At 39.6% G+C, this 27,300-nt stretch overlaps 1 protein-coding gene across 17 annotated transcripts in view; it reads left to right on the forward strand.

Annotated features, from left to right (window-relative positions):
• Positions 1 to 418: 418 nt before the first annotated feature.
• The window catches only part of LOC124126522 (CUGBP Elav-like family member 2), a 232,324-nt gene continuing 205,442 nt past the window's right edge, over positions 419 to 27,300 (forward strand). For 3 of the 17 annotated variants that reach the window (XM_046490053.2, XM_046490036.2, XM_046490070.2), the window contains exon 1: positions 430 to 773. In XM_046490053.2, the coding sequence (XP_046346009.1) occupies positions 691 to 773 (83 nt within the window). In that variant the 5' untranslated portion in view covers positions 430 to 690. Of the gene's footprint in view, positions 774 to 27,300 lie in introns of all 17 variants that reach the window. The other 14 variants (XM_046490013.2, XM_046489996.2, XM_046489980.2 and 11 more) reach the window with 13 other exon arrangements.

Raw genomic sequence — 27,300 nt, forward strand, 5'->3', positions numbered from 1 at the left:
TAAATCTTGTTCAGGAGGCTCATATCCAGTATTATTCATACCCCGAAAAATTGGATTCCATTTCCGGATGTGTCCACTTAGTGGCTGCAAAGAGACCGCGGTCATATCAAAGATGGTACACTGTGGTAATGTTCGCGTGATGTAAATCCCGCCCATTGATAACACGCTCCCGAGATCTGATGGTTGCACACAAGGCGGTAGTCGTGGGTCACTGACTGGTCATTTAAAAGGAGACCCGACACACTCGGTTATATTTTGGGAACACTTGGATAATCATCTCCATACATAAACATGATAAATACAAGAATAGGCCAGCGACGCGGAAATTGCCTCCCAACTCCGTAGCAACTCGACTCTGTCAGCTATCGCTTCAACCGAGATCGAACCTGAGCAATGTCCTGATTGGCAATTAGACAAGTTTGTAGCAAGGTCTGACACATCCAGACTGACACAGCAACTCGTGCTGAGTTGGAGTGAAGTAATTGACGGGTAGCAAGACCGTCGGCTTGTGACCTATTTCCACCGCTCGCCTCATCGCCTCCTCGCTTGACTAGCGGGACGGACGGACACAACCACCGCTGTTGCCTCAGCCACGCTGAACACGGACTTGTATCGTACACACGTGAAGTCAGGCAGTCGCTTTAAGCACTACTGGAATACGAAAGTTGTTCCTATTCTGCGGATTGGAGTATGCGTCGAGGCGACAGGAGCAAACCTAAGGGAGCGGTATTAGCAATACAAGCTTTACTCAAAGATCTGTGCAAGCTCCAACGGTAGGCATTCTTTATTTCTATCTGTCGATACATTGTGACAGTTGTCCGTCGTATATGTACGGTTTTCGCTATTCAGTGAATGGTGTATCGACCAGGTTTTTACCAGCCATCGGCGGCCCTATCTGTTATGCCTCGAGTTCTTCCTCGGAAGAATGAAAGAAGTAAAGCCACGTTATTGTTAACTAACTGAATGAGATTACATGAATGTCATTTGTCGATGTATGTCTGCAGGTTCAATTTATCTCTAACTCGTGGAATCAGCTGATGTCAACAAATGGTTTTATGCAATCATGTATCACGTTGCTTTATATGATATTGTAATACTATATGTGATTAACACACACAAAGTCCTACTTTATGACTAGATGACACATGGTCAGGCATATCTATTGTATTAGAAGCCTCGGGGTCCATTTTCAAGACTCACAGTGCCACTTATCATCACACTAATATAACAACCAGAGACGTCAGTGCTGTACAGAACACGTGGTAGGCAGCGATGTTTACATCAGGGAGATGGACTGAAATACCCTATTGCAGGTTCATAGCAGCATGCGTCTCAAAATACATCTCTTAAGTTTTGTCGTAAGACGTTCAGTGTTAGTGAAATGAAGTGATAACTTAGATTACATTTACTTGTTTATAGACAAGAAGATAAATATTTGATAACATCTAAGATTACAAGGGAAAATCCACCGTCCATAGCCTCCGGGAATCCTAAACTCTTGTCACAGAAGGTATTTAATGACAAGGTAAATATTGATCTTAAACCAGGTTTGAATGATATATACGAAAACTGGCGGGGCTCACCGCATTAACTTTGTTAATACTTAGACATTGTTGATCCATTATGTGGTTTAAGAAGCTTTTATCTTGGTATATTTCATCCTGATTCACATTGACGTGTAGTGTGGCACCATGAGTGTGGAATATATACATTAAGTTAAAAGAATGAAATCTAGGTGGTAAAAATAGGCAAGTAAGGCAAGCAACATTCCATAATCAGCAACAGAAAGAAAAATACAAAGAAATACTTTGACTGTATGATATATTTATATATTCTGAATAAAATAGTTAGGGGTCATAAATATTTTTCGGGATAGTCCATTTTAGTGAAGATTGAGAACCCATAAAATATAATATAATAAAATATCCCCCATAATATTCATGATCCCTTACATTTTTGTTTAGTATATATATATATAGGAGTGTTTCTTACAATTTAATGTATAATATTTTGAATAGGAATAAAAACTCATTTTACATACATTGTGGCCTTCAATAATTCATGGCGTGTAAGACAAGACGGCGCTAACCGTCTGTGCGTGCCACTGAAGGGAAGGCTTTACCTATGAAAGTGATATAATAATTATAATAAATCTCCGACAGCTGTGTTTCATAACTGTTCATCACCCCTTTTTTTCCGTATGTAGATAAGAATAGAACATATACGCCTTTGTTCCTTGATAAATCGCTACATTCTTAACTGACATATGGTCATACTTTCCCACACCACGACATGGAGACTGAGCAATGTCAGTGCAATGCATTACAGGTGTACTCTGCACAGGTAAAACTGCTACCGTTGAGGCTCGTTAGCAACAGGTGGTTATCTCCTTGTTGGCCAGATGGTTTTATGTGCATTCTCATTCTGACGAGTAGGGCTTAGTACTTCTACCTGACCTTTATGTAAATAAGACCTTACGCGACGACGCCAGTGTCAACTGAGCTGTTGCTTACTTGGAAAATGATACATGTCTCTTTGGGCACATTCTGACTTAACAATCAATACGGTTGAAAATGATATTAATAGAATATCATAACAGATGCAGGTTGATTAATAGCCCGAATAATATAAAATATTATGTATATGGTAAATATGTTATTAATGCGCTCTTTTTTGCAACAGGTCATACTCTCGGTGATTAAACCAGATTAAATCTGTGACAGATCATTAGAATGTTATAGATTTGTCATTGTCATTTAATTATCACATTTCTGATTACCCATATGTGATTACTCCTCCGTGGTACGTCATTTTTGTCGCAATTTTAGAATACAAATTACTAAATCACTGGTAATGTGTACAAGAAAAGTCTTTGATCAGAATCCAACCACGGCCCAAATGCCCCCGCACTAATTAATCTAATTTATCTCCCAAATGGGCACACCAGTGCAGATTTATTCCTTGACAGCTCAGGACATAAATAACGCAGGCGTCATCATGGCGGATTTACCATTAGGTTAGCTTAATCAAGGAAGGATTTAATTGCAACCAATATTTAAATATCTTTTGATTACAGACGAATAACTTTGCCTTCATTGTAATTTCTGCAATTTGTTAAATCTGAGCATATGAGCAGAGTATTTGAACGCTGCATAACGACTACATCAAATGACATGACATTATTAATCGAAATATTATGAATCATATTGCTGTATTTCGTGTGAACACCTCTTTAGATCTTGCCGGTAGTTCTGTTTCTGTACTTTTAACATGATGTGTTTGTTTTTTAGCGAATTTCTTTCCACGCATTTAAAAACGTCTACGTTTTTATAGAATCCAGCCTATGCTGGCATTCAGGGAGATCGAAGATGAAAATAATAAAGCATCCTAGCACTGAATCTCAGGTATCAATTTCATAAAAAATGTCCACATTAAAAAACATCTTAGAGATAACAAGAATTACAAGAATGTCGTATATCGTGATTAAATATATATTTAATCTATTCGAGTTTATTTCTTGTAAAAGCAAGAAAGCAATACGTATATGCATATCTTCGATTGGACAGCCAACAAGATAAACAAAACGACCACTTTTATAGGATAGGTTTGTCTCGTGATCATTAACGAGTTTAACATGAAAAGGTGCCATATACAATTTCAGCTTTTTATCATGGCACCAGGATATGCGATAGTGAGCCGATGAGGCTACTTCCGGGGTTTCTAGTGTAGGCCATGCACGGTGCTGATACCAGATAGCCTTGTGGCAAAAGAAATATCATATTTATTTCCATTTCATAGAGCAAGAACCGCGCTCATGCGTTACTAGTTGAAAGATTTACCCTAGCTTTTACCGCAGATTATCTTGGAGAAACATTGACTTTTGAATTTACTTCCCAATTTTGCGTTAAGAAATGGTATTTTCCCTGTCACATTGAGTTGTGCAGCTCTTGCAGTGTGACTGTTCATGCTATCATATTTCTTTAAAAGGTTTAAAGGTTTGATAAAATGCTTCGCGATGTGAGAAAGCGAGCATACATACTCAGACCATACATGTCCAGTAATATACTTATATAGAATATTGTGTTACATGGTCCCACAAAGTGTTCAAAGTTGCCGAGAATAAGAATGTGACATAACATGCTATTCTATTTAAACATTGAGAATGATCTGTTCACTCGTTTTTCTTCCGATTTTCAAAAGGGTATGACCTAAGAATATGACACAGTTATCGTTCTGTAGTCGGTATGTTTGCGAACACAAAACAAGCTATCGTGAGTGCTCCATAGTGTTAAAGTAATGGAAGCCAGTTGTGTGTTCTCGAACAGGGTTGACGTTTGCTTTGTAACATAGTGTCATGCCTCTTCCCGATGGCATGATGTTATGTGCGGTATTGTCCTGGCACACAGAGACACTGGCTAGGTGTCTATTCCAAGGTCGTTGGTTACAAAGAAGACTATACTACAAAGAAGGTTATATTGCTGATGATACACACTGATTAAAGGTTCTAGTCAGCATATGTTGCAGAGAGAAACGTGTATGTTCCCACATCACAGTGACGTAGCTAATTGGCTCCAACAGACAGGAATCCCACTTACATGCCAAGCGCGTTTTAAGAAGAAATGTTCTTTCACGGAGTAAAAACGTTCGATAACAATCATTCTATGGATAATTGTTATCTATGTTTATACTATCTACTTGCCAGGTTCATTTATTAGTCAGATTAAGAAGTGCATTATCGAAGTCTTTGAAGTATCACGGAACCTGTATATGTTTAGACGTACTTTTTACTTGTTGGAGAAAGACTTACAGAGTTGAAATATATATTGTATTGCTGTATCAGACAAGCAATAAATCATTAAGAATCGATGATAATTATAAGAATTAAACTTTAAAATAACATTACTCAAACGACAAATATAGGGAGAGATGAAAACACACGATGTGTTTATAGAGGTTATTTGGCTAAAGGTACGAAATAGTATGTCTAACCATCCACTTGTTTTGCTAAGAAATGATATTTTCACAATCCTCTAACTACGTGTATGTCTCTTTGGGCATTCCATTCACACTTTGCTGACGCGCTGCACGATAACCGGAATACCGTTTAAAGCGGCGTAAAACCCAACTCATTCACTAATGTCAACCATTTCTTTTGTTCCTAACGTTTACAATGATGATCGTACCAGTGAACCTATCAGCAATATCTGCCACCGGAAACCACCGTAGCATTAATACCTACTACTTACAACGTTATGCTTCAGTATGAACAAATTTGAAAATGTTTCTTATATGTACCCTATAACAGCAATAAACAATTTTAAACGCGGGACAGTATTCTGTATTTCACTGTCAGGTTAAGTGTAAAATATTGTCAACACCCATGTGCTAAATATCGAAAACATATATAAAATGAACATAGTATACTACACTTTGCAAACGTCGAAAATCCTCAATTCTAAGGAAGCTTAGGAACAAATTAACCTTTTACTGTCTGGCGCATATTAGAAATGACATAACATGCTATAAAATGTTTGCTCTTAAAATGATGTAGTCCTATGCAGGAAACAATTTACGGAACGCCAATTTTCTAGAGAAAAAGTTCAAAAATATCTTTTGTGATGGACGAGATAAGACATATTAAATCGCCTTCAAGTAAAACTTGCATACTATATTTATGCACATTCAAGAAGCAAATAATGTCGTTATTTGCATTTTTCATTAGAAACTCCTCTGTGCAGTGACACTTCCAGAATTGGATGAGCTCCCACTTGACAAACTGTAACGTGTGTGGGAACCCCTTCAGCATCCATACTTAGCATATCCTTTTTTAAGCCTCTGACAAGGCATCGGGAAACTCAATATTCTATAGTGTCTGCACGTTTAGGAATTTCAATCCGATAAATGTTTCCTGGAAATATCCACAAGATGGAGAACCTTCGGTCTGGAGGTCTTAATGCTGTCCAGTAAGACGAATCGTCTCCACTCCAGACGCCCTTCTTGCATTTGGTTGTATCTCAATAGATTTATCTCTTGCATTGACCCTGAAGCAAACCATCTGCTCTTTGCATAATCGGTTCCAATTAGAAATGCATTTTGTCCCATTTCCCTAGACAGAATGATAGATAGAACGGGAAATTGATATTGTCCTTTCATAATCAGACATGTGCAGAGGAAGATGAACTAATGTATTTGAATCAGGAGAAATGAAAACCACATTAACGCTACAGAAACTATTATTAACATTGCCTTGGAATGCACACCATTGTCCGGAGATATTAGATTTTTTGTACAAACAAATATAAATGTCTTAAACTGCATTTTGAATCTGAAAATCACTTGACGTGAGATGAAACATAAGATTAAAGCGAACACTCTAACCATTAGGCACATCCCTTTTTGAACATAAATCGTTTAATCACAACATGGTCGTTAGGAAACATTAACATGCTTTGATAATTTGCATCCTTATGATTTACATATTATGTAAATTAACCCTTACGTGTTGGACAAACAGAACTTCAGGTGTATTACATGTTACGATAGTTCTTGCGCTTAGCTAGCATCCGTGATATGAATTCGGAGAGAAAGAGGAACGAGATTCTTCCAACAAACCACGACAGCTGGTTATAGGTTGCGCACAGTCAGCGACTACACTGGCTGTGGAAAATACGTCTCTCAACTAATCTCAGTGTCTCTTAAGTCTGATACCACACGATACATTTTCCAGATTATAAGGTTTTCCTAGTCTCCGTGACGTAAAACCGTTCCAGTTTGACATATATCAATGCTGACATAAGATGTCGTCTTACTACTTTACATCAATATCAGCTCATATACCAGACTGATGTGTCGTATCGTATAGCGTCATTAAATACCACTGGAAAGAATGGGAGATCCTCATCTGACATTTTAAAATCGCGCACGTTGCAATAATTACTGGCAATAGTCTCACATGAGACTTTTTGGAAGCACAGCTGGATAGATATCCAAAATACATAATCCAAAGATGGGATGAAATAACAGTTACTGCTACTGCATACATATGTAATTGTTTGTTTTTGTTTGTTTGTTGTTTAATGCCATACACAGCAATATTCCAACTATATGGCGGCGGTCTGTAAATAATCGCATCTGGACCACACAATCCACTGACTGACATCACGAGCATCGATCTACGCAATTGGAATACGATAAAATGCATCAGTCGAGTCATCAAGCCAGATCCCGTAAGTCGCATCTAACAAGCATGAGTTGCTGAAGATCATTTACCCGGATCACCACGGGGACACATGCAATTGCAAGGACAAGGAATACAATGTCTCATGGAAGGTTCTTTTGATTATTAATTGAATATGTCAAAGTCTTCGGGTCAAATGTCATAATTGTATCATCGAGTCTGGCGCATTTCTGAATTAAACGTGTATGCCGTCACTGCATTATTAAGTAACGTCATCGTTTCCGCGGAGGGAATTATCTTATATCCTAATTCTGTGGTGACAATATCTGTTATCTTCACCAGTAGGCTACAATGTATGTATTCCTACCATGCATATACACATGTACGTGTAATTCTGTGGTGACAATATCTGTCATCTTCACAAGTAGGCTATGTAATCATCCTATCATGCATACACATGTAATGCTGTGGTGGCAATATCTGTTATCTTCACAAGTAGGCTATGTAATCTTCCTATCATGCAAATACATGTAATGCTGTGGTGACAATATCTGTTATCTTCACCAGTAGGCTATGTAATCTTCCTATCATGCATATACATGTAATGCTGTGGTGACAATATCTGTTATCTTCACCAGTAGGCTATGTAATCATCCTATCATGCATACACATGTAATGCTGTGGTGACAATATCTGTTATCTTCACAAGTAGGCTATGTAATCTTCCTATCATGCAAATACATGTAATGCTGTGCTGGCAATATCTGTTATCTTCACAAGTAGGCTATGTAATCTTCCTATCATGCATATACATGTAATGCTGTGGTGGCAATATCTGTTATCTTCACAAGTAGGCTATGTAATCTTCCTATCATGCATATACATGTAATGCTGTGGTGGCAATATCTGTTATCTTCACCAGTAGGCTATGTAATCATCCTATCATGCATATACATGTAATGCTGTGGTGACAATATCTGTTATCTTCACCAGTAGGCTATGTAATCTTCCTACCATACATATACATGTAATGCTGTGGTGACAATATCTGTTATCTTCACAAGTAGGCTATATAATCTTCCTATCATGCATATACATGTAATGCTGTGGTGGCAATATCTGTTATCTTCACCAGTAGGCTATGTAATCTTCCTATCATGCATACACATGTAATGCTGTGGTGACAATATCTGTCATCTTAACCAGTAGGCTATGTAATCTTCCTACCATACATATACATGTAATGCTGTGGTGACAATATCTGTTATCTTCACAAGTAGGCTATATAATCTTCCTATCATGCATATACATGTAATGCTGTGGTGGCAATATCTGTTATCTTCACCAGTAGGCTATGTAATCTTCCTATCATGCATACACATGTAATGCTGTGGTGACAATATCTGTTATCTTCACCAGTAGGCTATGTAATCTTCCTATCATGCATATACATGTAATGCTGTGGTGACAATATCTGTTATCTTCACAAGTAGGATATGTAATCTTCCTACCATGCATATATAATATTGAAGCATTCATCACTTGAGCTCATAGTTGGGAATAACTTGTCCTGCACGAAAGAACGTATTACACACACGATGCCACTTTTGATGAAAATACATAAAATTCTTAATATATTTTATGATAAACCAACAAACATACATCGATAAAAGCAAATGAAAGCGACAAAGGATACACTTGCATGTTTCTATGCGAGACGTCAACGCATGATCGTAAACGCGAGACAGAAAGATTAATTAAGTTGAAAAGCATTTCTGTAAGTCCTTGGGTTAAGGCAAAGACGTTTATAGTTTAGCCTCAAGGCTCAGCGACAAGGCTTACCGCTAAGGAAGTAGTTCAATCGATGAACTTTGATGATATTGTAATTGAAATCAGTGCTCTTACGGAGCGTGTTTTCCTAGTAACCTTTTAAGAAACAGTCATAATTCTGAATAAGCGCGTAGAGTCCCTGCATCTTGTGAGTCATAACGACCCTGGTTAGGACTTGGTTTTCAGCTCGAACAATCAATAACGCTAAACCTATATGAATATTATTTCTTCCTTGGGTCAAGAAACGTGGATAGCGTGCTTTATCAAGTTGTAATCAAGTTTGGTGTTATTTGAACAAATAGTGTGAGCTAGGAAGACAAGATCGATGCAAGAACTATGATGACCAACAAATAGTGTGAAAGGAGTAATTAGGCTCAAATGACGTAAAGGATTATGGTCACATAAAACCAAACATACACTATAGCTATTGTGCTATCTATTACATTGTTATTGAATCTCCTGCGTGCAAACAAATAGTACTCATTATACAAAATATAAATTGAGAAATATCGATCGAACGATACAATTACATTTAACACACCAGTTATCCTTTGATGATGGGTAGCAGCATCAGAAATAGTAATCTCTTTTTCCTGCTGGTATTTAATTCAGTGTAAATACTGGTTTTTGACAGCTCTCTGCCCCGAGTTAGATGAAATAATATGGTTATAAATGCCAACAGTTACATCAAGCAGGGTTAATTTACCAGGACAAGCAGGAGTCAGGAACCATACTGTTCTTCTTACCAGTGCTCTCCACACAGCCTCATCTGCATGACTAACTTCACCAGACATTTATCGACCCGTGTCCCAATGGGGCAACACGGGGCCAGGAACGTATTCTCACTAAGTGCTCATTTAGCTCAGGCCAATTCAAACCAGGTGTTGGGGAGGAGGCTGCTGCGCTAGCACTGCATACACCTTGCATGAGATACCTTGGTAGTCTGTTAGTGTGACATAAAATATTGTATTATAGTGAGTGTGGTTCGTTTGACTCATGTAATACCATAAGACTAAATGAAACCAGGTGTGACTGTGACATCGTTAATGTCAAACAGAGGGGTTAGTACCGCCATTTTAGCCAGCATTTGAAGCACTTGGTCCGTCATTGGCAGCACGCATTATGCTCTTTTTAACCCTATAGGACTTCCTCTTAAGGTTAAGTGTTCACAGTAACTCACCCATGCTTGCCCCTGCGTATGCTATGTTCATTGATGGAATAATGAAATTGTACTCTGAAGGGCAGGTGTTAATGCTTTCTGAGGACACTATAATTTCGTTTAATGTCACGTTTTCCAGGCTGACATTCTAAACACTTTCTAATATGAATCTCTTTGTGTTATTTTAATTAACGCACTCATTTGGCAAAGAACGAGGTAGGATGAGGGCTCCCTGGAAATAATAAAATTGAGTACGAAAACATATTCCAATGGCTAACAACTAGCTTTTTATCTTTTAGCACCTACAAGTTTCGAATTTCGAATATGATCACATACATAAGTAATGCTAATTTTGCTAAATGCTGAATCTAAAGATTGAGTATATCCGTGTCCCAAAATGAATTATTTATCATATGTTTGTACTATCTTTAAGCTACATATCCTATGAAAATCCGTGTATAACTGGAATAATGTTAAAAGCGGCGTTAAACCCAACTCACTCACCCTATGAAAATCAGCTTGGTTCAAAGTGAGCGAGTGAGTTTGATTTTAGCGGGGCACACCCAAAAAAGGGCTTCACCCATTGTACCCATGTCGGGAATCGAGCGCTGGTCTTCGGCGTCACGAGCGAACGACTCGGCTACCCGGCAGCCCCCTTAGGTCAAAGATATGGTCATGTTTAAATATTGGAAAAAACGTTTGACGAAAACATCTAAAATCAGCGTTGTTCACATATTGTATCCTGTCTACATGCATGCATTTAGTGTTGTCTTGCAATTGTTGAAATGAACAAAGTCACGTTCTCTTTCATGTTAACACATCTGATAACCGATTTCTAAACGTTTTTACCCCATGGAGAATCCGGCTGGAGTAGGTCCCCAGGAACCTGTGCTGGTCGTTAGTGGTAGAACGTCTGCCCGGTAAGCGAAAGATCGGTGGTTCGATCGCGAACATAGTTACCAAAAGACGTTAAAAATGGTACGTGTTGTTACCATGCCTGGCGCTCGACATTAAGGGGATAAAACCAGGACTGGTCGGCTCGGAGTCATTATACTGTGTCTGGGTGGGGTATTCGTTTTACACTGCGGCATGGTATCTCAGTGTGCTAGCACTATAAATCGGCTTATCACACACACACACACACACACACACACACACACACACACACACACACACACACACACACACACACACACACACACACCTGCATGTACGTCGCTATATGAGTGCAATAGTCTTGAACGCCTCACCTCATTGATTGGATACTTTAGAAGAGAGTACTCTACTGTTTTGCATAACCTCATGGTGCAAGTTTTGCAAAATGGTGGCACAGGATAAAAAGTGATATAAGGCATGTGATTACCGCTGATAAACAGGATTCATTTGAAGCCGTCGCGAGGCCAATCGTACTCGGCAATTGTACACCTCCAGTACATGACGAGTTTCGCTCTTACTTAACATTTCCGTCCCAAATTACATTCTCTGAGTCTGTCACTGCCATTTCCTGTCGCCATCTTTCACTAGAAGCAGAGCCCGGATGTGCGTTCCTTTGTTCTCATGGGCGCACCCACGGGGGGAGGGGGGAGGTGCTAATTGAAGTAACCGTGGATACGACGTGTTGAGGGAAAGGACCCAAGATGCAAAGCACATGCTGCACAGGTGCGAAATATTGTCTGGAGGTTCAGAGGATGTAATTGGACTCAAACAATGTACACGGCAACGTATCCATATACTGTAGTATGTGTTGGGTGTGCTATGTTTTTGTTTATGTAATGAGGTTATTTGATAACTATACACGTGAATCCAATCTCGGAGCCCTCCGTCGGGATATACTGTAGGTGACTTGAAGCATAATTATTTTTCCTCTATTTGTTCAGAACCTAAATTGCAACGATAGAATTTTGGTGAGCTCGGTGTGTTTCGCAGGGGACGGGGATGCGCGGATGGTTAGCATAGGTAGTTTGAATGGGTAATGAATGAATCAGTTCCAGCTCAGCAGGCTGAACGTGGTTGGATACAGGTCCCCAGCGACCTGTGCAAGTCGTCATAGGCGAGTTAATGGATCGGGTGGTCAGACTCGGTGACCTGGTTGATGCATGTCATCCTATCTTAATTGCATGGATCGATGACAATGATACTCACTTTTAGGCAGACTCCAAAATCTACGCCGTCATATAGATCGGGTCCGGTGTGAAACAACACAGAAACAAGCATATAATTGATTGTTGGTTTTTACGCTGCGGTGAGCACTATTCCATATTTATCATGGTGGCAGTTGGCTATCGAGTCTGGACCAGGCAATCAAGTTATTGAAAGAATGAACGAGACCCGCGTTGTTGGTACGATGAGTGAGTGAGTGAGTATCGTTTTACGCCGCTTTTAGCAATATTCCAGCAACATCAAGGCCGGGGACACCAGCATTTTAGGACGGTGCTCCGGCTTACTCGCTCACTGGCTCACTAGCCCACTTAGTCAATGGCTTACTGGGCCACTGGGCTACTGGCTTAATGAGTGAATGGCCTACGAGCTCACTGGCTTACTGGTTTACTTGCTCACTGGCCTGCTGGCTTACTGTTTCACTTAGTCACTGGCTTACGAGGTCACTGGGCGAGTAGCTCACTGGCTTACTAAGTTACTGAGTCAATAGCTTACTGTCTTCAATGGCTTACCGAGTTACTGAGTCAATAGCTTACTGGCTTCAATGGCGTACCGAGTTACAAGTCAATAGCTTACTGGCTTCAATGGCTCACCGAGTTACTGAGTCAATGGCTTATTGGCTTCAATGGCTTACCGAGTTACTGAGTCAATGGCTTACTGGCTTCAAGGGCTCACCGAGTTACTGAGTCAATGGCTTACTGGCTTCAATGGCGTACCGAGTTACTGAGTCAATGGCTTACTGGCTTCAATGGCTTACCGAGTTACTGAGTCAATAGCTTACTGGCTTCAATGGCTCACCGGGTTACTGAGTCAATGGCTTACTGGCTTCAATGGCTCTCTGGATTACTTGCCTACTGGCCCACTGGATTACTCGCCTACTGGCCCACTGGCCCACTAGCTTACTTGGCCACTGGCATACCGATTATGTTCGCCTGATACTAAAAGTGCCCGTACGGGGATTTAACGACTTCTTAAAGTGTTCCTGTCATGTCCATTTAAAACCCAGTAAATGTCCCTGAAGAAATATCGAATGTAATCACAACTACAAATTTGTGGAATAACACTTGAATCCTTTCCCCATCGCAAAACAGGATTTGCGTGCAGTTTGTTAAACACTTCCTTCTTTGCTCGCGTTTTATTTTCCTCAATATCTGAAGGCGCGTTTTATGTCTGGAGAGACGTGGAATGGACATGCCATAATCTTATAATTTACTCAAGTTTTGCAACCCAAGCCTCAAATTAACTCCGTCACGCACACGTAGTTTGTTGCAACAAGGACGTCCTGAGGGAGCTGCTGCTGTCTGAAGGCGAATACCGCCGCCATCTGTTCGCTGCTCATTCCTCGTTGCTCGTGCCACACAGAAATGCTGCCCTGCCAAACATTTAAAGATATCATGACGTGAGATGTCGTCGAAAGTATACCACCTCCACTAATGACCTCACTATAAGAACTCTTTTCCCAACTCTTACGTACGTAGTGCACGTGCAGGAAGTGGTAATACGCACTAATTATCTACCGTCGATAGATTTACTCGAATTAGACGTACGACAAACCTCGTTAGTGTCATAATGTATCTTTAATGAAGTTCTTCATGGGATTTAGAAGCCCCGACTTGAATGTCGTCGGATACAAATTAGATGCCCTCGTGACAAATATAAAATCCAACCTTGAGTGCACTTTTTTCTTTCCTGGTATTACCTCTAAGTATGTCTACATCCTCCGTAGGTAATCTATTTTGTTCTTGATGTATATACCTCATCAATATTTCACATTAATCTCATGTTAGCGTTCGTTGTCGGCGACATCAAAGACACGAGATAGGATTTTGAACAGTGTTTCCGACACAGCTCACGTGAACTCATCACAGGTCCAAATGGTTTTCCAAGCGGTTTGGACAATGATGAGGGATTCCCTGTGTCTCCAGATGGACAGGGAATCCTCCTGTGAGGACAGCTCATCCGGATTTACCGCACTGCGTCTGTTTCAGGATCAATATAGTGTCGAGGGGAAAACTGCCTTGTACACGCATGGCTTACTTTTGCCGTGTTACAAAAACACAATAATAATAATAATAATAATAATAATAATAATAATAATAATAATGATAATAATAATAATAATGTTGACTGGCATTGGGAGAGTACCCGGGATTGCTGCCAGGAGTGAGTGAGAGAGTGAGTGAGTATGGTTTTACGCCGCTTTTAGCAATATTCCAGCAATATCACGGCGGGGGACACCAGAAATGGGCTTCACACATTGTCCCCATGTCGGGAATCGAACCCGGGTCTTCGGCGTGACGAGCGAACGCTTTAACCACTAGGCTACCCGACCGCCCCTTTTTTTGCTGCCAGGACTACAGCCCATCTGACAATCTGGTTAAAGAAGAAGGCTGCAGAGTTGGGGAGTCTTTACAATGTCTGTTCTGGGTAGGTTCGACATGGCAGCGGTTCCTGAGAGAAGTCCCATTCGCTGTCTGGGCTGCGTGTGAAGGGGGCAAGGGCCCGGGGCTGATGATGAGCCTAACCAGCTTGACTGTGCCAGGATCACCCAAACCCACTTTGCTGCATTTTTTAATTTTAATCTGAACAAGAAGACGAAGAATGTGAGGATAAGAATATAAATACGATAGCGATGATGTGTAAATCATGGCCCTTAACGAAATGCCATATTTGTAATGAAATAGGCACGTATGTACAAGATGATCAAAGTTGTCAACTATTATCTTTTCATCCTTTACCACACACTGGTTGAATCTTTTCCAGTCATATCCAGTATACACCAGAGGAAGACAGGTATACGTGTACTCATTTCGAACTTACATCTATTTATGTGGCTGAATGTTTACTATGAACACAATTACGCTCACCAAAATACACCTATAGGAATGTAAGTGCAGATAAGGGAGGTAGGATTGTTTGTTCAACCCCCTGCAATAGGGGGCTATGCCACTGCAACATGCAAATCACTCAAGAAGATAACCCCGAGGTTGATAGCATGAACAAGCATCCAGGCCATCAGGATACGATGACATGGACTCAGTCAAGCTAAACATTGTAACCAATGTTGCTCCAGTAGGAATCTGACAAACAAAACTTTCTACGACTGTACAGCGTTATGACGTTACGGTACGTTATGACTCATGTTCGGTATCGTGACATTGATTCAGAACCAGTGACACCCCAATCGTATTAGACTTGCAATAATTGCAATAATTATTTGTTTAAATCATTATTTCTAGATTATGTAAATAGTAGTTGTCCCTATAAGAGACTGGAGTCCTTAGACTGTCATCGTATCTAGACTTACCCATTAGGAAGATAGAATTATACACATTCATGGACTCTTCTTTTAGTACAGGGGCGGTCGGGTAGCCTAGTGGTTAAAGCGTTCGCTCGTCACGCCGAAGACCCGGGTTCGATTCCCGACATGGGTACAATGTGTGAGGCCCATTTCTGGAGTGCCCCGCCGTGATATTGCTGAAATATTGCTAAACGGGTGTGAAACCTAACTCACTCACTCACTCTTTCAGTACAGCCTTGGAGCAAGGCTACATTAGTATAGATGCCGCAATCTTTTCTATGCCGACTTGTGCTCCTTTGCCTTGCTAGGACCCTAATGATCGTGGTTCGAGTTTAATGTTGTGCCTTGATTATAATTCCTCGTTTGTCAGCACCCGACCAGTGCTCGTTTGTTTCGCCAAAATGGTAAACGTCTAAAACCTGTATCCTTTTCCCCTCACACCGTACAGAGGTGACGTGAGGTGAAATTGGGTTCAACGTCGCGTCCAAGGTTATTCCACTTATATGGCGACGTGCATGCACGTGTTTGTGTGGCTTCTTGAACTAGTTCGGACTTATATGCTAGTTGGATGCCGATTTATAGTGCTAGTCCACTGAGATACCATGCCGCAGTTTAAAATGAATACCCCACTCAGACACAGTGTATTAACTCCGAGCCGACCAGTATTGTTTTTGCCCGTTAATGCCGAGCGCCAGACAGGGCAATAACACGTACCATATTTTAGTATGACGCGGCCGGTGATCGAACCCCGGACCTTTCGCTCTCCGGGCGAACGCTCTACCACAAGACCAAGGAGGCAGTCCATGCAGACACGCCGGGATGACCACTATTCTGTTCAAGGCACAGTTTAACATACCTCTCTCACACATTCAAAAATGTACCCGGACAGCATGGGTCGATGCTCGTGCTGTAGACGTCGAGCTTGTGCCAACATTTTGTTATCTGTGTTCGTCATGGTTCAAAGTTTGTCATGGTTAACATGAATGAAATACGTATATTTTCACATTTCTCACAGGAACGGGGTGAGGAGCTGTAGATGTCATTCTACTATTTGTTCATGGTTGACCTTTCGTTAGCAGTTCTGTTTCAAGGGTCGGTCCAGGCTTTGATTTGGCGTGATTGGTAAAAGTGTTGTTTTACCTTAATTGGGCCTGTAGTACAAGGCTTGGTCGGACAACCAGTAGACTAACATTTAGTCTCTGAAATCTTATATTACACAATATCCTTCTTGACTCTTAAAATAAAATAAATTCCCTATGCTGAATAGAGTTAGCTTGAGCTGGCTAGACTTGCTTTTGTATGCATTTCTAGATTATTATTTTTTCATAAAAGAAATATATTCCACGGTCATGGTGCAGGACTAGACAACCAGCTACACAACCAGCGAGCTGTGAGACGCAGATGATTTTTTGCGAAGGCCGTGATATCACTGTGAGATTATCCCGACTGTGTAAAAAATATATTCACTAACTCCCATAATCGTTATTGCAATTGATAATTCATGAAGTGATAAGGTTGTTCTTCTGGGAAACACTCATTTTAACATCATTATACTCACAACTGTGTATCTCTTCTGTTGAACCATTGGAAGGTTAATGTCAATGGCCCGTTTTCGCCTGTAGATTAGTGAAATGGTTTTCAGGTTGTGTATAAAGTGCTCTTTAGATGCTTATGAATGTGTTAAAGGAAAAACTCGCAAAGGATGATTGGTCCACAAACAGCCACATCAAAATGATAAAGGCTCAACACTGCATTTTCATTGTTTCAATTAGCGGATGCACAATTTTGCATTGCGCCGTTTGAAACATAATGCAATTTTCATTTCGATACTTACCATTCAACGGTGTCAGAGTGTAACGGCTTTTTAACTGACAAACAGAGTGTGCCTTGCCTTTGACGTACAATCAGTATTGAACATGGTGGTTTACATTGGGTAAATACAGTAGGCCCTACATAACGTCACACATTTCTTCAGCTCGATATCTTTAACTCCCACCATTGGCGTTAACAAGACACTGCTCAAGATAACAAGCAAAGACTGAACAATATCCCAACATAAGCAGCAGTGTGTTCCGTTATAAACTAGTTGTTTCAATATTGATAAAGTGAGTCACATCTTCCAAGCTTATATTCGTATGTTATACTTTTTGTTTTCTTATTCTGCATGCTCAACTTAAGGCAATACCTTGAATGCATGAGAGGTAACATCCTTTTGATGCATGAATGGATGTACGACATGTGGAATATACAACATGAAGGTCACGATGACCTGGTCACTGTGACCCGCTGAAATCTGCTGCGTGTACGTCTCTGACATTAATGCACCAGTTGCCGCTGATCAAAACCCCTGTGCGTAACTCATTCATTTTTTTTCTCTTTTACCGGAAAATCAGATGGGTTAATTTGTTATTGCAGGTAATTAAGTAAATAGTACTAAGATGACGCCTTGGTTATACGACTTATTTCTTTGGTGCTGACCTGACTCAACACACCAATATATATGTTTCCAAAATTTCTCATATTGCAGAAATATAATTACAATATTAATTTACTTGTGGAAGTATTATCTGAAATCTATCTCTCAATCTGCACCCCCTTCCCCTTTGTCTGAGTCCCCCTCTTTCTCCCTCTCTCTTTATCTCTCTTCCTTTGTCTCTCTTTCTATGTAGGTGTTTTCCTCTGTGTCTCTTTGTCTCTCTTCTCTCCGCGTGTCTCTGTCTTTGTCGGTCTCTATCTGTGTGTCTATTTCCCCATTTTCTCTCTTTCTCTCCTCAATTCGCCATTCTTCTTTTTGCCTTGTCTCAGTCAATATGTGTTTTAAGGAGGTCTGATTGTTACACGGCGTACGGAAACTCTCCAGCACCAACCGTCATTCCATTGAATGGAATTTTCTCACTTCGTGGTAACGACCGACATGAATCCAGCAAATGTCACGTTCCCAATATTCTTCTGAAACATTCACTTTTGACGATTCGGCGTTGATTTTAAAACGATGGTTCGGTCCTTATTGAATGTAAACTGGGTCCCAATATGTCATGCAGATTCATCCAGCTTCAGACTGTCTTTGATGTGCCCCTACACTGTACTCCATAACTTCCTTAACGATCCCTTCCTCAAGCCAACCGTCTAGAAACATCAACGTCTTGGTCTCTTGAATAGATCAGAAGAGTATTTTCTCAGAAGCCACCATCCTCAAGTAGACTGTGGTCAACCATTCACGATAGGAACACTCAACGTAATCGATGCAAGAAGATTCTTATCCAATAGCGTTTTGTTGCTTCATCAATCAACTTCAAACACACCTGAATCAAATTACTTCACATTTGTGTATATCTCAAGCACGCAGGTGACAGTAAAGATTAAAGAGGTAGAAAAGTAACTGTAAAAAAATCTGCACCGAGGCCACAAACCATTTCTTATTTGGTAGACCATTGCGATGTATTTAGTTCATAAACCTGATTTGGATGAGTGTGTTAATATGGTACAAGTGTAATGGAATGGAAAAAGGTTACTTAAGGATGTTTTTGTGAAATGGATCACGTTGTAGATTGGGATCACGTTTGACAGCAGCAAATGATCCTCAATAGATCACCGCGTGTTACTTGTAATTTTGATCAAATATATATATTTCATCAACGTTCTTAACATTCGTTTCCGATGAGGATACCACGTGTTAACAAAGCACGATTGTTAACTCTAAGATAAGGATGTTTATGCCAGACCATCCAGCGGTAATCTTTTCATTACACGCGTTCAGAATATTTATTGCTTGTTTAGGAACAGCAGGTTGTTATGAATTATTTATTTGTTTTGTGAGTTCGTTGAGCTTCATGGCATGTTGGAATATTAGTTAATTGTTTGCCTTGGCTGTCATTAGTGATGGATCATTTCCAGACTACTTTGGAAGGTATTCCAATGTTCCTAATGGACATGTTAAGTATAAACGTTCAATATCGACGAGCATGTGTGTGAGGAATTATTCAGGGATATTTAACCCGCTTAGCATACTTGTGGTGCTGTTATTACACCTTATCGCTTGATGGCATACTGGAATCTCCTACATGGCACTCGTCAATGTCACTCAGTATTAACCATGCACGCATACAAAAGTTAATAGCTTGTATGTCTTTTAAGTAGCATAATACGAGTGGGGCTGTCATTATGGTCGAAGTATTGTGGGTTGTGTCTAGGTCTCGTTAATCTTTGCTTATTTTGTCATTCAGTGGTTCGCCTAGACTAACATTTAGTCTATGAAATCTTATATTACACGTTACTAGACTGAAACAGTCGCCGAGACACTCAAACTTTAGGTCCAAAACACAACTATGATATCCGTATCAAAGACATCACACCATCGAATAACCATTTTTGTTTGTTTCATTTTTAGCAACCATCAAACTTGGGTGTATACTTTCGTTTGCCCGACAGTGTATATGGCATATTGATGCTGAGACACTAATATTGATATCATTACCTGTTGATTCACAAATTGAAACAATATGTTAACCCAGAACGTAAAAGAATTTAGTGTGAAACCAACAACCAACAAATGGTATACAATCAACAATTGTATTACAAAATTGACTAAGTTGACAAATCAATACAAATTACTGCATGGCAATATCAATGGCAGTACATAATATAAGGGCAGTACAATATTCAATGGCATTATATAATGGGAAAACAGTGGAAATGAAAATAATAATAATCACCTCGCCGCAACAGTGGTCAATCTTCCGAGATAGACCTTGGCTGAACACTAGCTGGTCTTGATGTAATATCAGATGAAATGTGAGATATAGTCAAACCAGCTTCAAGCACTTTCTACACAGTGCCAGACCAGTCAAGTGTCACTAAAACAACACAGAGTATTCCACATGTTTCTATAACGCTTGACATCCATAAAAGCTATTCTGAAAGTTCACAGATAATTCTGACATCTAAAAATAAAAACTCCCTCACCACTTCTTCAATTAAATAGTACTACATTCCTGACTAATAATAACTTATCAAATACAATTCAATGAGCTTCTACTGAATCTGAACAGAAACAATGTAATACAGTTACAATAATTGTTTAACAATAAATTACAATATGCATATGCATATGCACAGTTGTCCTGTATTACTCAATATGTGTATCATGTATAGAGTGAGAGTATGGTGTTAGGCCGCGTTAGGAATAATTCCGGAATATCACGTAGGGGGACACCAGGAAAAGGCTTCACACATTACACCCATGTGAGAAGTCGAACACTGGCGAGCGAACGCTTTGATCACAAGTCTACCCCGCTATCCTGCTTTCCCATTCCACCACAGGTGTATTGATTCATGTCAATACACTTCTTCCATTGATGCATGTAAGGGTCATATTGATACTTTCTTGTTGGTCTTGCGTAACCAAGCATCAAACGTATATCCCTTGTTAACATGCCAACTTAAATACAGATATTGAGCTTTTAATGGATACCATTATTTGCATTAACAGTCCAACGAGAATTAGATCGTATTAAAAATGTTTAACTACATGATTCTTCGATCAAAATCACAACATGACAACCATATAATATATCGTTTCTATCATGTGTATGACATAATTCGTGGTCATGTTTGTCCTTGTTCCATTTGTAAATTTGGTTTTGATTCAGTATTTGTTTTGTTACCTCACGCGCATGTATAAACACAATCTACATCCCATGATGATTAATGATAACTTATTGATTCAGCAGCTGATCGTGCTATTGGCATTGTTTGCAACTGATACAAATAACCCACACAATCATCAATTTAAGCCTGTGTGTGATTAATCACAATGGCATGTGTTTTCAACATATTGTCCTATTGACATTTTCTCCCTTAGGGCATGTAATGTCAGGTGACCGCTGTAACACGAATCCGGATGAGAAATGCCGTGATTGTTGCCGGCGTGATTTGTGATTAAACCCCTGGAAGTATCTCTCTAACGAACGTAGCTTCAGCCATTCATAATCTGCTTTGAACTGTTATTTGCTTTACTGGATGCGATCCTATCCGCGAAAATAAATGGAGGTTAGGAGGTGCCACCTCCGCTGTAACGAAAGCATAAGAAACCACGATTGTTAGTTATTTGGCTAGTTGACTGTTAAAACCGTGAGATCAACCAGTCACTTTATGATTTCCGTTTACGCCGCCGAAGCTTTTATCCGCGATTGTGATTGTTGTAAATCGATCGACTGCGGATTCCGCTCCCGACCCCATCACGAAGGTAGCAAATTGACACTTGTGCCTTGATTGTGTCGATACTGACAATCTTAACTCGCTCTTTACACAAAAAACATGTTGAAATTGTCACACAGAAGCCAATCAATTTTAAAGCCAATGGTGTTTTATAATGGAATGCTCACAAGCCTGGCGAAATCGTGGTTGTAAACTTCGGTAGTCAATGACGGAAACGAGAGATTTTACTAAAAGTAACGGCTTTTATACGACCTTTTTTTTAGATTGTAATTTTTTAAATCTATATTGTAATTTCCAAGCTCAATATGTCAGCTTCTTTAGCCTATTAGCACGGTAATGCAAAACCATAAATCTTCCCAAGAAGAATACCACGTGGTCATGAAACTATGAGCAAGAAATCGTTATAGTTTATAACACGTGTACAAATGATACGATAACATTTATTGCATTATCAGTATGTAGGAACATTACATTCATAGAAAACAAAATAATTCAAAACACGTATATTTTATTTATTATACTAAAAACATGGCAACATTTGCATAACCGTTGGAGACATGGCGTTCCTGTGTGATCATTGAAATTATTTATGCCATAATTAGAAAAGGATTATCTAGAAAGAATGTTTGTTGAGGGAATTATTCGACATTTGATGCCACAAATCCTCTTTTCATTATGTATCTGCGTATGACATCTCGAATATCTCCAGTAGTGGCCGTAGATATCCCAGTGTAGCCCTTCGTGACGTATCCTTGTGGACCACGACATATTCATAATTGTGCATGGCGCTAAAGTCACGCCTTCCGATGTTCAACAACACCGATATGGGAAGTTCCCATCCCACACAGCCTCATACAGTCTGGTCTTGGTTAGTTTGGAATGTTTTCATTGAAAAGTGAAGCTGTTTTGCCAAGAGAGTAAAGTCCGTTTGAATGAGATGATGCTGTGTACGCTACCGTGAAGCGTGTGTTCCTGAGAGGGAGGGTGCATACTGACCCATTGATTGTGTTTCATTGTTTGTGTTTGTACGTGTACATTATGTTACCATGTTTGTGCAGGTTAATTTTTTTACTTGCCTGTGCATGTGTTTGTGACGGGTGCCACCGGCGGGGCAGGAAAAGCTCACTTTTTCGCGAACACCTGGTGTCATCACTATTTTGACAGACAGACAGACATCTTATTCGGTATTTAAGGCCGCATGGCCCATTTCACAGTTGTATTTCAGTTCCATTCGTTTAGTCACGTGGTATATATCTATATCTGTCATATATATATATATGATTGTATATCACAAGTTAATAGTGACTCATATGTGTTTATGAATCCCTATCAAGATACAGTCGGAATCGTACAATGGACTCTGACCATTGTAGAGATTTCTTATGCTTATAAAACTGGTTTTGAGGGTTAAATAATTATTGTTAAAATTGTAACTATTCATATAATTGTTATCCCGACGAAGGATCATGTCTTTGTTTTTTAATTACATACATCCGTCAATTTGAAATTTCTTTCCTTTGTATCACACCCTTGAATCACTCTCAACTGTGTTGTCCACAGACGCAGAAAGTAAAAACCTATAAGAAGCAAAATAGCCAGAGTGCAAACTAGCAACATTTGTGAGTAAATATAATTCCAGATATGATAGGTTAATTATGCATATAATGTAATTTTCTATAATTATTTTACACATTAACCAGTATACAAGCTATATAAATGTTAATAACAATATATAAAATGATGATATGTGTAAAATAATTATAGAAAATTACATCATATGTATAATTAATTAATATATATAAGGCTGATTGATAACGTACACGTAACTTCATATCTGGGTGTGTCTGAAAGATTGAGATTTTGTGAACAATAAAACTCAATTAAGCCGGTACCAGTCCCTTAGATCCCCCGATAACACAGGTGTTCAGTGCAATCTGGCCACCAAGACAACAGATATATAACAAGATGACAAACATGTACGGCCCCGGTATACAGTTACTTGTGCTAACAGGACAACAGGATATATTTATCATTCCACAAATGCATTCCAACGATGCAGCACTCGATAGTGATGTCACGGATGTAAAGGTTTATAGAGGTGCAACACATAATTGTGATCGAGCAATTTGTGCTAAGTTTTGTTTGGGTGCGTATTTTACGCTCCACCCTTGAAATCAATGTTATAAAACTGCGCAGTAAACATGACGCATAGATTGCATGGTAATCATGAACGTCTAGTGGAACATAAATGCCATGAGCACATGTCCGTCGAAGCTTATTTCCCGCATACGATGGTTTTAGTATCGAAACCAATTCGATAATAACGAGATAAACCCACGACCACAGACTCATTTAGGAAGATTACATCAGTCTACAATAAACACACATTATCAGTCTAGGTTTGACGCACGATGTTTTCGGATTACGTAGTAGGTCGCAGTTCTGGTCCTTAATCATCCTGGTACAAAATGCTAGAATCGATACTAATACCATTCCTGCATCCACTAATGAGTACCACACGTATTATAAAATAACCTCCAATCTAAGAGACATCCGTCAATGCAAAGCGACGTGCAAGTCACCTGGTTGGCTTAATGGTGTTAATGATAACGACAAAATCCATTCCATAATTATGAGAAATTTTTGCTCAAAGAAGAGTCCATTGTACGATTCCGACTACATCATGAACATATATTTATGAACCACTATCAATTAGTGATTGTACTATTTGTTGAACGGATCCTGCCCCACCTGTGGCACCGTCACAAACACACGCAAAGGCATGTCAATGTTCATATAAAAGAAACACGTGTGGTACAAGACAATGGGCATGCTGAAATCATTGATGCGTCAAATGGGGAAACGTGCTCCACGTGTCTACCATAATACTTTTTAAAAGTTTTATTAAGGCCTTGGATGTTGAAATCCTGATCAACAGCTTTTGAACAAGAGTCGTATGACGCTCTTTGAAATCTTTTTAAAGAGCATTGCTCGATTGTACTTCAAAAGTTGTAAAATGTAGAAACAAAGCATTAGGCTTGAGCTGATGAAATATTGCCAGGACATAAAGGGAAAGTGGACTGTTACGGGGAAGTTGAAGTTATCCGTCTTGCCATACAGCCACTGAATCTGTTTTACACAGATCTGTAATTATGAAACAGATGAGGCAGTTTCACTGATGTCTTGTATTTCTAGTTGAGGTGGGTAAATCAGTGGTAGGACATTGATCTTTATTGACCATATTAGATTATCAATATACCTGAAGATGCAGTTCACGTTTGGGGCCAAATTACCAGCAGCAAATCTGACATTTAGTTAAACGGATTCATATTAGCATTGTTAATGCACTGCTAGTTATAATAGTTAATGCTCCTAATGGCTTCGGCTACGGAGTACAACTAATTTGTCGCTGTTCTACATGTCTTGTACCCGACCGGTCGCATCGTACATCAACATCAGAGAAAGTAATCTCTCAGTCAGTATTCAAAAGATCAAGTCTAGAAAACTGACCCTTCCGGACCGTAACTATCTGTGTGAGAACCTTAAGCACGGTGTATCATTGAAAGGCAAACCAAATTGTCTCTTTTCTGTTGAAGTGACAAAAATGACTATAGTGTTGCCAAAGAGTGAGCGAGTGAGTACGTATGGTTTTATTCCGCTTTTAGCAGTATTCCAGCAATATCAGGGCGGGGGACACCAGTATTTATTATCAGGTATCAGTTTTTTCATGTTTTATAATAATCTGTAAGCGTCTAATGGAAATCCAATGTTGAGTTGATCGGCAACTAATCCTCAATGAATATCTTGGCTTGCAGCGTTCAAGGTAAGATCTGTTCAAGTAATCGAACATTTCCGTCCAGAACAATTGACCTTGTTTCAGTATTACTTGACAAGTGTTAAGCTCTGTGTTTGATGCTTATTATTTTCCCATAACTGTTGACGTGTAACTGACGAAGGGGCGTATTGGACTTGACAGTAATGGTGAACAACTGGAGGTTATTGTAAACTGCACGGACTGTTGGTAATGAACACGTTTGAGAGAGTGTCTTTCAGGTAAATCAAACTACCATGATGTTTTGTAATCTACAAAGGCTCAGCAAAGATGTTCCTCCATAAGGGACCGCCTCCATGATCAAGTGTCAGAGCGTTCGCCCGGAGAGCGGAAGTCTGGTTGGTCATGCTCGCTGACTTGGTTGATGCATGTCATCGTTTCCAAATTGCGTGGATCGATGCTCATGATGTCAATCACTGGATTGTCTGGTTCAGACTCGATTATTTACAGACCGCCGTCATATATCTGGAATAGTGCTGATTGTGGCTTTAAACAACAAACAAACAAACAAATCATGCCAAATGACGTTCAAAGATGGTACTTGTTGTTACCCTGTCTGGCGCTCGGCATTGAGGGGTTAAAACAAGGACTGGTCGGCTCGGAGTCAGTATACACACACACACACACACACACACACACACACACACACACACACACACACACACACACACACACACACAAAAGTAATCTTGGACGCGACGTTAAACCCAATTTCACTTCACCCCCTTCATAAGGGGCAGTCACGGACGTCTCTCGTGAACATCATTAAATCGTCAAGTATATGTCACCACAGGGAATATTATGTTTCAAGGACAACGACATACTGGCACCAACGGTCGAAAGAGGCCATTTCTACATTTGAAAAACATTTAAATATAGTTTTGGAAATATTGGTTTTGGCGTTTCACCTGTTCTTCTGACCATGACTTCACAGATGAAAGATGTTACCATTTGGGAAGGGCTTGCTCCAGTTTCGTGAACACGTGGTGTCATCATACTAACATGAACGGGAATCGCGTCTCTGATTGTCCCTAACATGTTGAATATGGACAACCCGGAGGCGCATGTTTGATAGTAATACCTTAATAATGTGTGTTAGGTGACCTAGCAAAGTGTTATGTCTGGTTTGGCGAAGACGTTCAAAAGCCAAAGCTTTATGAACGATGTTGACGTCTTTGTTGTGATAATTTTAGTTACTTTATGTTCATTTATGCTAGAATAGCATTTCAAACATTATTTCTTTGTCCAATGAGTGGTATGGTTTGTGTAATTCTCAAGAACATCTTTCATACCTATTCAGTCAAACACTTTTACAGATGTGTACATAATTTCTTTGGTGTATAAATAAATGTTTACACAAGATGTTCTTTCTTGCCTATTTCATCAAAAAAATATTTTCATTTGAAGAAATACGTTGTGTTTAAAATTGCCGGGCAAAAAAAAGGATACGCGTGGAGATAGGATTTGACTCGTATCAAATAACCATATCTTGCTTGTTACATTAATTGTGCAGCCACTATCAAACATGAATGTATACTTTCCCCTGCAGTACATATATGCAGTAATTGTTTTAGTCCACAATGACATAACGGAGGAGTACAACATTAACAGACAACACACCCACTGTA

The sequence above is a fragment of the Haliotis rufescens genome, unplaced genomic scaffold, assembly GCF_023055435.1.
Source record: "Haliotis rufescens isolate VD_foot unplaced genomic scaffold, xgHalRufe1.0.p SCAF_5, whole genome shotgun sequence".
Lineage (NCBI taxonomy): Eukaryota > Metazoa > Mollusca > Gastropoda > Lepetellida > Haliotidae > Haliotis > Haliotis rufescens.